The sequence below is a fragment of the Cucumis sativus genome, chromosome 5 (assembly GCF_000004075.3).
Source record: "Cucumis sativus cultivar 9930 chromosome 5, Cucumber_9930_V3, whole genome shotgun sequence".
Classification (NCBI taxonomy): Eukaryota; Viridiplantae; Streptophyta; class Magnoliopsida; order Cucurbitales; family Cucurbitaceae; genus Cucumis; species Cucumis sativus.
Genome location: NC_026659.2, coordinates 30,592,129 through 30,604,161, shown reverse-complemented (window position 1 = coordinate 30,604,161; position 12,033 = coordinate 30,592,129). Strand labels below are relative to the sequence as shown.

Below are 12,033 nucleotides of genomic sequence, written 5' to 3'. Positions count from 1 at the left end.
TATATATATGTATATCACACCTCTTGTTTGGAGAGAGAGAGAATTAGGGTTAGAGAGAGAGATGGGGATGCATGGGGTTCATATAATCTTATCGACACAACTCTCTTTAAAATACCTTATTTTATGTTACGAAAAAGAGCGATAGTTTTTGTTTCGAAAGTTTGAGCGGTTTGATATAACATATAATAATTGATAATCGATAAATATAATGTTTCATTTTAGAATATAAAAATATCTTTATCAATAATGACACGAGATCTCTTCGTAATTTACTCTAATTTTTAACGTGTTCTCTCAAAATACACATATATATATTGAAAAAAGTAAACTCAATTCAACTTATATAACATTATTATGTTATTAACGATTAAAAGATTTGTAGTTTGCAACTTACGTTAATAAAAAAATTGTCTCGTTTTTGTTAAATACTCTTAGCTTTACTTGTGGACTTGAAATGTAATTTCGATATACGAGGTTAAATAAGCTTGTTAAAGCTTATATATATGGTATAATGAATGATTGGTTGAGGTTTGTAATTAAAGCAGGAGGTAGTTACCCTCAAACAGACAGACTTGCGAATAATGAAGAAATGTATGAGTTGATGAAGAAGATGAAAGGAGATGAAATTTGAAGGGGTTGAGGAGGAGTTGATGGAGTAAAGGAGAGAAAGGAAAAAAAGGGAAAAAGGAAGAAGAAGAAGAAGAAGAAGAAGAAGAAGGAATGAATGTCAAGGCAGAAGCACACATGCGGGTTGGACAGTGGCGGGGCTCTCTTCATTAATTAACAATAATAACAAGAAGAGAGAAAAGAGAAGAAAAAAAGGAGTGATGTAAATTGAAACAAGCAGTTGCACGAGGGCCTCTTTTTTGTTCTTTTCTGCCTTTTCTTTCTTTTCCACTATAATATATATATATATATATTTTCTCTTAATAATAATTGAAACCAAAACCCATCTCTTTCATTCTCTCTCTGTCACATGCACATGCACACGTGTGTACACAGAATAAACTCTTTTTTGGGGAATTGACAAAAATAGGCCAAAAATGGGGTAGAAATAGAGTTTTAGGATTGATTGTAGAAAAGTTGAGATTTAGGATAAATTGGAGGTGAAATGACGAAAATACCCTCTTTTATTTTCCTTCCTCTTTTCTTCTTTTTCCTTTTCTTCAACCCGAACAGCAAAGGCCGTTCAAAAGAAAAACGTAAACTCGCATTTGAACTCTCCCGCGTCTGCAGTTACCCTCTTCAACTCTCTCCGCTCCGCCTCCGGTGAACGTTTTTCTCTTCCGTCCATTTCTTCTCCACTTCCATCCATTTCTTCTTCACGACTCTCCGCTATATTTTCCGATTTCAACTTGTTCACCGAACGTCTCCATTTCTTCTGCACGGGTCTCCATTTCGACTTCATCTCCGGCGGACGCTTCTCCACTTCCATCCATTTCGATTTCAGGTTTGTTTTCACCGGACCTCTCCATTTCTTATCCACTCCTCTACATTGGCAGTGCCGTATCCATCATCTTTGAAGTCAAGTGAGTAATAAAATCTCAGTTTTTTTTTTAGAGTTAGTCTGTTGTAGCTTATTTATTATTACAGTATTCCATCTTGTTTGTTTAAGTTGTCTGTTAAGATGTGAGTTTTTTGTTTTTGGCACATTTTGGAGAAGAAATGCATGTCATATGCACACAGACATAGAGAACCGTGGGAGCCATTCTGTTTTTAGGAAGAAAAACCATTTCCTTTGCAATGTACTGTAATAATAGAAAAACCATACCTTGGAGTTTAGAACTTGAATTCGAACATATATTTGGTATCCCATATAAACTCTGCAAAGTTACCAGTACAATAGATATGTGCTAAACATGCATTCTAAATATTGTATTCTAAAGACATTATCATAAGCTGCATTGTTGAAAGACCATTTCCTTTGCCTTGAAGTTTTCCATCATCTCTCACCTATCAGCACCTATCTCTCACCTTCCAAAATTTTGAGTAGAAGTCCCAATATAAGAGTGTTAACTTCCTAAACCGTTTAGAATGCATGTTTAGCTAGTCTACTAGGTGTTAAGGCTATAGGGTTAGCAATTGTATTAGACTTAGCAACTTTGCCTTGAAGTTTTCCATCATCTCTCACCTATCAGCACCTATCTCTCACCTTCCAAAATTTTGAGTAGAAGTCCCAATATAAGAGTGTAAACTTCCTAAACGGTTTAGAATGCATGTTTAGCTAGTCTACTAGGTGTTAAGGCTATAGGGTTAGCAATTGTATTAGACTTAGCAACTTTGCCTTGAAGTTTTCCATCATCTCTCACCTATCAGCACCTATCTCTCACCTTCCAAAATTTTGAGTAGAAGTCCCAATATAAGAGTGTTAACTTCCTAAACCGTTTAGAATGCATGTTTAGCTAGTCTACTAGGTGTTAAGGCTATAGGGTTAGCAATTGTATTAGACTTAGCAACTTTGCCTTGAAGTTTTCCATCATCTCTCACCTATCAGCACCTATCTCTCACCTTCCAAAATTTTGAGTAGAAGTCCCAATATAAGAGTGTAAACTTCCTAAACGGTTTAGAATGCATGTTTAGCTAGTCTACTAGGTGTTAAGGCTATAGGGTTAGCAATTGTATTAGACTTAGCAACTTTGCCTTGAAGTTTTCCATCATCTCTCACCTATCAGCACCTATCTCTCACCTTCCAAAATTTTGAGTAGAAGTCCCAATATAAGAGTGTAAACTTCCTAAACGGTTTAGAATGCATGTTTAGCTAGTCTACTAGGTGTTAAGGCTATAGGGTTAGCAATTGTATTAGACTTAGCAACTTTGCCTTGAAGTTTTCCATCATCTCTCACCTATCAGCACCTATCTCTCACCTTCCAAAATTTTGAGTAGAAGTCCCAATATAAGAGTGTTAACTTCCTAAACCGTTTAGAATGCATGTTTAGCTAGTCTTCTAGGTGTTAAGGCTATAGGGTTAGCAATTGTATTAGACTTAGCAACTTTGCCTTGAAGTTTTCCATCATCTCTCACCTATCAGCACCTATCTCTCACCTTCCAAAATTTTGAGTAGAAGTCCCAATATAAGAGTGTAAACTTCCTAAACGGTTTAGAATGCATGTTTAGCTAGTCTACTAGGTGTTAAGGCTATAGGGTTAGCAATTGTATTAGACTTAGCAACTTTGCCTTGAAGTTTTCCATCATCTCTCACCTATCAGCACCTATCTCTCACCTTCCAAAATTTTGAGTAGAAGTCCCAATATAAGAGTGTAAACTTCCTAAACGGTTTAGAATGCATGTTTAGCTAGTCTACTAGGTGTTAAGGCTATAGGGTTAGCAATTGTATTAGACTTAGCAACTTTGCCTTGAAGTTTTCCATCATCTCTCACCTATCAGCACCTATCTCTCACCTTCCAAAATTTTGAGTAGAAGTCCCAATATAAGAGTGTTAACTTCCTAAACCGTTTAGAATGCATGTTTAGCTAGTCTTCTAGGTGTTAAGGCTATAGGGTTAGCAATTGTATTAGACTTAGCAACTTTGCCTTGAAGTTTTCCATCATCTCTCACCTATCAGCACCTATCTCTCACCTTCCAAAATTTTGAGTAGAAGTCCCAATATAAGAGTGTAAACTTCCTAAACGGTTTAGAATGCATGTTTAGCTAGTCTACTAGGTGTTAAGGCTATAGGGTTAGCAATTGTATTAGACTTAGCAACTTTGCCTTGAAGTTTTCCATCATCTCTCACCTATCAGCACCTATCTCTCACCTTCCAAAATTTTGAGTAGAAGTCCCAATATAAGAGTGTAAACTTCCTAAACGGTTTAGAATGCATGTTTAGCTAGTCTACTAGGTGTTAAGGCTATAGGGTTAGCAATTCTATTAGACTTAGCAACTTTGCCTTGAAGTTTTTCATCATCTCTCACCTATCAGCACCTATCTCTCACCTTCCAAAATTTTGAGTAGAAGTCCCAAGATGCTAGTGCATCCATGTTAAGTAAGTCTCTTATGCAATTATATTTAATTAGTTTTTTTTTTTATGCAGGTCTCAGTATGGCTTCGACATCAACTAACGGTCCCATGTACAAGATTGACCCTGCTCATCATTTTCAGTCTATAGTAAGTAGTTTAGCACATTTAGAAAACAGTACACGTACAATAAAGGCTAAATTGAAACCGGATCAATTAACCTTATTTAGAAATACAAAGTTCGGCCACTTTTTGGATCTGAATATAATCTTTAATGGGCCGCTCATCCACTACTTATTGTTAAGAGAGGTGGAAGATGAAAGGGTTGATCACATAAGTTTCAAGATAGGAGAAGTCGTGTGCAGTTTTGGAAGGAGAGAATTTAATATGATGACGGGTCTATGGAGTTCTCAACCAGAGCCTATTGATTTGGTTGGGAATAGTAGGTTGTTGGAGAAGTTCTTCGAACAAAAAAAGTGTATTTATATAAGTGACTTAGAGGACACATTTGTGGAATACGAGGGGGATGACGATGACGATGACATAGTTAAATTAGCTCTAGTTTACTTTATAGAGATGTCATTGTTAGGAAAAGATAGGCGGACGAAAGTGGACCGAACTTTATTTAGGATTGCAGATGATTGGACCACATTTAACAATTACGATTGGGGAGGGTTGGTTTTTGGACGTACACTTTCTGCCTTAAAACGAGCCTTGGACATGCAACATGCCAAGGGAAAGAATAAATCAACTAAGACAAAATATACTGTCATGGGATTTCCGCAGGCGTTACAGGTATGTTACTTTACTTCCTATGCACATATTTATATATACATATATCTTGGGACACTTGCTAAACTTGTTTTGTTGAACATGGAATAGGTTTGGGCATATGAGTCTATACCAACCATCACTGAATGTGGTGTACATAAAGTAAGCAACGATGCAATACCACGAATGCTGAGGTGGGTGTGCGAACTATCGCCGAAGTCTCATGTCCTACAGAGGCAGGTGTTTGACTCACCAATGGTAAGTATCAACAAACAGTAACTTACCGAATGCATGACTTTGTTCCTTTATGTTTTGACTAACTAACTACATTTCCACTTTGTAGTTCTTAATTAACGTGGTAATTGAGATGATGCCTGAAGAGGAGGAGCATCTAAGAATGTCTTCAGGGGAACTTGTTGAGAAAACTCATCCATATAACACCGTTTCTGAGAAGAATGGTGATTCAAAACGACCAGGAGAAGCTAGTAATGATGACAATGACTGCAAAAAGAGTAAGAAAAAGAAGAAGTGGAAGTCTAAGATGAAAGAAGTTGTTCGAAAACTCAAATATCGAGTAGCGGTTCTCGAGAATGAACGTGAAAGCCTAAAATCAATGCTGTCGACTATATTGAAACACCTTGAAGTTCAAAAAAAGGTTAGGAATCAAAGTTTGTTTAACATTTTCAAAGTTTGTTTAACGTTACCAATACATTTTGACATTTCCAAAGGGTGAAGAAGGAGACTGCACGGGAGTTGAAGGTCATGATGCCCAGACCGAAGATGTTGACACACCCGGTACACCTTCTTGGTTGAGGATGCCCAAGGAGGATGACACAAGTGATGGGTGAAACATGTTGAACGTCAAAAGCAGGTTAGGAATCAAAGTTCTGTAGTGGGGTGAAAATCATCCTTACTAATGCTTTATCCTTAGTAATGCATTTTGACCTTCCATAGGGTGTCGAAGCAAACCGCACGGAGGATGACACAATGGATGAGTTGGATAAGAAGGTTCATATTCATTCGGAGGAGCCAGTAGACGTCGTTGACGATTTGAACGAGGAAATTGGAGTAAAAAGTCTTACTTATTTTGATTCAGACGTCATGGAAATAGAACCATTATCCACTGAACGACCACATGTTCGGCCCGCACGTAGCAAGCGTGCAAGTGTATACTTGTCAACCCCCTTCACAGCTTTAGATAAACGGACTACAAAATCAATCACCACCACCTCTCAGTCTCAACCATCCGTCTATGATCCTATGCACAAAATACCTGACGCCCATTTAGATCGACTCAGAGCTTGGATCACAGACAAGCGTACGAAAGATGAGGTGCGTGAAACTTTTCACGGGAAAAAATCGAAGGAGTTTTTCAGAGACTTGTTCATGTGTCGTCGGTGGTTGGCGGATGAGGTTAGAACTTTTCTCATTATTTCTTATTTACAGTTTTAGAGCACTTAGTACCTTCAAGAAGTTGGTTTGATCGCATAACCGAATTAAATGCTTTATTTTGTTTCTATTAGCATTTGGATGCACTGTTTCTTCTCATTCGCTTCAACATTAAGACAGCCATGATACCTACTGCTCAAAACTTCACAACTGTAGACACACTATTCATGGTTTGTACTCGCAACCATACTTTATGTACTGAGTTTGCTTTTGATATTTGTCTTATTGTCTCATTGTATACATGCATGTGTGTTTTTTTTCCTTCCAGCGACTATTAGTTGCGAAGTGGCCTGAATACCAAGAATGTATTAAAGAGAATCGACCATTTCACTGGAAGGAGGAGTATCGGTTGGTTGACTATGTTGTCGGATCAAAACAAGACTGTCAAGATCCTTGGGTGAATGTTGATTACATTTACTCTCCATTCAATATCCATGGCAATCATTGGATTCTATTATGCTTGGACTTGGTACGTTGTCAAGTTAAGGTATGGGATTCGCTTCCGTCGCTGACGAGTGCCGAAGATATGAGAAGCATATTAGAGCCAATTCAAGAGATGGTGCCAAATTTGCTCGATGCTACTGGATTCTTTGTTAGGAGAGGCGGATCATCAACACACAAGGAACCTTGGCCACTTGTCATTGTCGACTCCATTCCACTTCAACGCAACAATAGTGATTGTGGTGTATTTACAATTAAGTATTTCGAATATGAAGCTTCTGGTTTAGATGTAGCTACATTATGTCAAGAAAACATGTCATATTTTAGAAAACAATTGGCATTTCAATTATGGACCAACAATCCCATGTATTGACTTTCAGTTTCAACTTTCGAAGGAATTGTATATGTTCCAAACTATGTACATAAATAGTTTTATATAATGGAATGAAGACCATTTTTGTTTTTTGGTATGCAATTTTTATTTCATTATCTTGGAAAATTGTAAAGTGTGCAGAACTTTTATATAATGTACAACAATGCAGGTGAAAAATTGTAAAGTGTGCAGAACTTTTATATAGACATTCTTGATGTGTTACCGGTGGTGGAGCAGAGGTTTATGGTGGCTGCGGAACTGATTTATATATAGCCTCACGTAGCAGGTTTTCATTATAAAAACATCTTATGTACGAACAATTGATCCTCATTACCAATAGCAGCATTTTGATCTGTGTCTTGTTCTGTACCTTTGCTGTTAACCAGCCGGCTTTATACATTACTTAAAATTAGCTCAGTCTTGCTACTACCTGAACTTTCAGAGTCAACTCATTACTACTGCATTGAGATTACTATGCTTGAGATTACTATGCTTGAAGAGGTGGTTCATATGCTTGAAGATTTGAATCATTACTACTGCAGTAGCAAAAGGAGAGCAGTTATTGAGTTCTAAAGCACACAATATTATTTACTTCTCATGGATTGTTCAAACATTATTCTTTGCAGCTTTGGAGTTGTTCTAATGGAAGTACCAACATAAAAGAAGCCCATTTTCTAAGACAACTGCCAGGAAAACAACAGGAAAGCAGAATGAGATATCTAAAAGGTAATCTGAAAGAGATGGTAGATCCCAGCATATCAAAGTGGAGAACGCAGTCAAAGTGGTAAGGATCGCACTTCGCTGCACGACTAAGATTCCATCTACAAGGCCCTTCATGCAAATGGTGGTTCATATGCTTGAAGAGGCTGAACCTTGTAAAAACTAAAAGTAGCAAAAGCTTTGCATTTATTACTACTGCACACTTTAAGTAATCAGCAAGAGGCTTCAAATGCAGCAAGGGCTGAACCTTTAAGTAATCAGCAAGGGCTGAACCTTGTAAAAACTAACAGAGGCTGAACCTTGAAGATGAATGTAAAAACTAAAAGTAATCAGCAAGATTTGCATCATTAATACTGCAGTAGCAAAAGGAGAGCATTTATTGAGTTCTAAAGCACACAATATTGTCATAATAGGATTTCAAGTCTTTCTCAAAAAGCTTGAAATGCCAAAGGAGTAAATATTCTATAAACAGTTCACTGTAGGATAAAAAAAAAAGAGAAGGAAAGTCTTGAAGTTGCAGAAGAAAAGTCTTCAACTTAGAATTGTCAGTGAGATGACTTTAGTGATCTTGCAAACAACACAGGACACAATTTTATAAGCATCTTCCACCTGCATTAAAAAAATGAACCTTTTTTACATCGTGATCATGCAAACAACGCAAGCACAAACCAAGCAAGTATAAAACTATTACTACGTACCAAGACGGGTACTAATCTTGTATGCTCGACTTCTGGATGTATGAAATTGGATTGGTACACGTTAATCTATTGTGGCCTGTTTCTTTACATCGACCACATTTATGCAATTTTGGTGCTTCACCGACACTTGGAATCCTCTTTTTCTTCGGTCGACCAACTCTTTTGACTACTTTCGGAGGTAAGACAGTCATATGTACATATTCTTCGGTTGTCTTCCATTCCGACTGATTCCCAACTGGGTAGACGGCCTCCGAATATGCTGCCAACAAACATTCATTAGTGTAATAGTTAGCACATAAGCTATAAACATTTATATTGCGATCCCGTGCAACAGCAATGGCATGTGCGCATGGTAGTTGCTCAGCTTGAAACTCCTTACAAGTGCACTCTTGAGTATGAAGATTTATGACCTCCTCTTTATCTAAATCTTTAACATGGAATTGGTAACAATCAATTGGGTTGACTTTCATTGTCAAAGCTCGTTCTTGTTTCTTTTGTAGAACTAACTCTGCCCATTTAGTCAATGTAGACGTCACTTTAATGCCTTCTTCTCGACGCTCCCAAAACCAACGTTGTAGCAAAGCTCGAACATGTTCAAGGAATGAAGCAATAGGCAAATCTCTAGGTTCTTTCAGTATAGAATTCATGGACTCTGCTATATTTGTTGTCATCATATTATATCGTCTTCCTGGACAGTGAAAACGAGACCAACGTGTTATTCCAACATCGTTTAAATATTTTCCTGAATCATTAGGAAATGCAAGAATACTTCTCCACGCTTCTGAGAACGTTGATTCACGGTATGTTCTAGATGCATTGTAAAACAAAGTAGCTATAGTGTCATTCTTGTATTTATCATTCAAATTTTGAGTCAAGTGTTGGACACAAAGTCCATGGAATGCGGAGGGAAAAACCGATGCAATACACTTAGAAAAACATGTTTTTCGATCTGTCACGAAGCCTAGATTAGGCACCTCTCCTATTGCACCTTTCAATTTCTCTAAGAACCACTGTATTGAAGCATCTGTTTCTCTGTCCACCACTCCAAAGGCAAGAGGATAAATTTGATTGTTACCATCCAAGCAAACAGCAACTATCAACTGACCCCGATATTTGTTCTTAAGGAATGTTCCATCCATGACTATAACCGGTCTAATGCAGTTTAAGAATCCTCGAACACATGGACCAACAGCCATAAAAAGATATTTGAAGAAACGATTATCTTCAAGTTCCATGTGAAATATTGTACCTACATTTGCAAGTTTGAGAGCTTCACCATATCTAAGCAATAGATTATATGACTCTTCAGGACACCCGCGCACTCGTTCATACGCATTTTCTCTAGCGCGCCATGCTTTTTCATAACTCATATTTATGCCATAGTCTTGCCTCATGTCTTCTATGATATCACGCGGTTTGTATAGACGACCGACTCCCTTGAACTTTGACTTTATTAATTCTCCAACAACCCAAGATTTTGCTTGCCTATGGTCACGATTCAAAACGTCAAGAGAACACGAATGAACTTTGACATACTTTTTAATCTTAAATATATTTGAATCCTTCAATCTCATCGCTCGCAGTCTCCAACCACACTTGTTGTCAATGCATCTAACAAAGAGAACCTCTTTTGTAGACTTTTTTACTACAAACTGAAAATTTTTTTTCATTGCCAAGACACTTAATCTCATTGACAAATCTTTTTTGGAAAAAAATATTTGTCCTACATCAAACTCCTCACTTGTAGAGCTTTCTTCGGACCAATCATTCATGTCTGTCTTCAACTTTTGGCTAGAAGAGCTGTAACGAACTTTAGATTTTCCTTTGCAATCTTTTGTAGGACCATCTCTATGTTGTGGGATGTCAAATGATTCACTATTCATCTCTACTGGCTCCCATGTAAAAGTCTCATCTTTCGAATCATATGACTCATATGATTCCCATATAGCCGAAGTGGTCCCTATCACGTTATCACACAAGCCAACTTCAACTTCACGAACATGGACTTCATTCTCATTTAATGTATCCATTACAATTGGAGGATGAGGGTTTAAGTTATGAGCTTGGTTGCTGCCAGATACTGAATTGTAATCTTTGCTTAACACTTTTTTGCTTTGATTACTTTTAGGCTCAAATGAGACGTATAAAGGGACCTTTAATGGATTTTCACTAAGAAGATAAAACTTCAAATCACGGTCATTGCTTAACTCAAATGTAGGAGCTTCGTGTTCCACTTTTATCTCATATATGCATCTTATCATTACGTCGAACTTTGAAGGGTCAACTTCTGCAAGGTCATATAATTCTGCCTGTAAATCTTTATGTGTTATTTCTTTACTGACAACGATGCCTTTTAACATGCCTCCTTCGTATTTTCTTCGCCTCTCATCCCACATACCACCGTAACGCACTAACATGGGAATATGTGACATCCTTAAACCACCTTATACTTTTCAATTGCTGCAAAAAATGATTTGAAGTTAGCATTTGACATATCACATAAACAAAGTTTATTAAAAAACAGTAGGTAAATACTAAATAAAACGTGCATAGTCACACCCTACATGTTTACGATCTTGACAGCTACAAAATGTTTAGGATATTGCGAGATACAAAAAACAATAGCTAAAAGTCACCCTAAATCAATTCATTTCAGATTAAACATTTCAATTTAAGAACCTGCAAGATGTCTGCGAGATGTTTGCGAGATGTCTACCAGATGTTTGCGAGATAAAATAATAATAATGATAAATTGCTAACATCATTTGAAACATCTATAAAGCAACCTTAAATCAACCCTAAATCAACTTGAAACAATAAAAAATAATATTTGATTTATACATTTAAGATGCAAAAATATATATACATATAACACAACACAATTCAGATTCGGATTTAAAAATTAAAACAAACCACAATGCGTGAGATGTTCGCCGGAGTAGATGATGAACGACACCGGAGTAAAGCGGAAAGTTGACAAACTTTTGAGAGAGGAGAAGAATCGCAAATGAGTTTTTCTTTTTTCTTTTTCCTTTACATAATCTATGAGAAGGAGGAGAAATGCTTCTTTTTTCTTTACGTAATCTATGAGACTGCAAGAGAAGGATTCTTCTTTTTTTTTCCCTTTACGTAATCTATGAGGAGAGGAGAAGAAGGCTGCGTTCGCAATTCTGTTTTTTTTCTTCAGGTGAATGACATTAGAGAAGAGGAAGAGAGGAGAAGGGGTTGTGAAAAGAAGAGAAGAGCAAATGTGAATTAAAATTAAAAGAGGGTATTTTCGTCATTTCACCTCCAATTTATCCTAAATCTCAACTTTTCTACAATCAATCCTAAAACTCTATTTATACCCCATTTTTGGCCTATTTTTGTCAATTTCCCCTCTTTTTTCATACCCCACGCTCTCTCTTTTCCATTATTATTCATTTTTACCCTTTTCCCATTTTTGCTTTCACTTTTACTTTCTATTCACTACTAACTCTACTACGTATATTTGGTTTCCTCTATCACTTTTCCAATTCCAACTCTATCCTTCTACTTTTCTTTTCTTTTTTTTCTTTTTTTAATTTTCTTAACATGTATTCTTCCGATGCTATGTTTGGTCAATTTCGTATTCAAGCTAAAAAGATT

The 12,033-nt window shown here is 36.8% G+C and overlaps 2 protein-coding genes across 2 annotated transcripts; one reads left to right on the top strand and one right to left on the bottom strand.

The window, feature by feature from the left end:
- The first annotated feature begins 1,318 nt into the window (after positions 1–1,318).
- On the top strand, positions 1,319–5,822 carry LOC116404082. Its single transcript, XM_031886276.1, has 7 exons — positions 1,319–1,450; positions 4,031–4,104; positions 4,741–4,749; positions 4,837–4,983; positions 5,069–5,380; positions 5,454–5,596; positions 5,680–5,822. Exons 2-6 carry the CDS (start codon positions 4,039–4,041, stop codon positions 5,571–5,573), a joined length of 654 nt encoding a protein of 217 aa, XP_031742136.1. The 5' UTR covers positions 1,319–1,450; positions 4,031–4,038; the 3' UTR covers positions 5,574–5,596; positions 5,680–5,822.
- Positions 5,823–8,021: 2,199 nt separating this feature from the next.
- On the bottom strand, positions 8,022–11,588 carry LOC116404081. The gene is made up of 3 exons (XM_031886275.1): positions 11,320–11,588; positions 8,407–10,866; positions 8,022–8,317 (listed from the first exon to the last, which is right to left on the bottom strand). The coding sequence occupies exon 2, from the start codon at positions 10,836–10,838 to the stop codon at positions 8,418–8,420; it is 2,421 nt and encodes an 806-aa protein (XP_031742135.1). The 5' UTR covers positions 10,839–10,866; positions 11,320–11,588; the 3' UTR covers positions 8,022–8,317; positions 8,407–8,417.
- Positions 11,589–12,033: the final 445 nt, after the last annotated feature.

Coding starts and splice junctions, on each gene's coding strand:
- LOC116404082 (XM_031886276.1), top strand. CDS start 4,039: ATGGCTTCGACATCAACTAACGGTCCCATGTACAAGATTGACCCTGCT. Junction 4,984..5,068: donor AGGTGTTTGACTCACCAATG/GTAAGTATCAAC, acceptor TCCACTTTGTAG/TTCTTAATTAACGTGGTAAT. Junction 5,381..5,453: donor ACCTTGAAGTTCAAAAAAAG/GTTAGGAATCAA, acceptor ACATTTCCAAAG/GGTGAAGAAGGAGACTGCAC.
- LOC116404081 (XM_031886275.1), bottom strand. CDS start 10,838: ATGTCACATATTCCCATGTTAGTGCGTTACGGTGGTATGTGGGATGAG.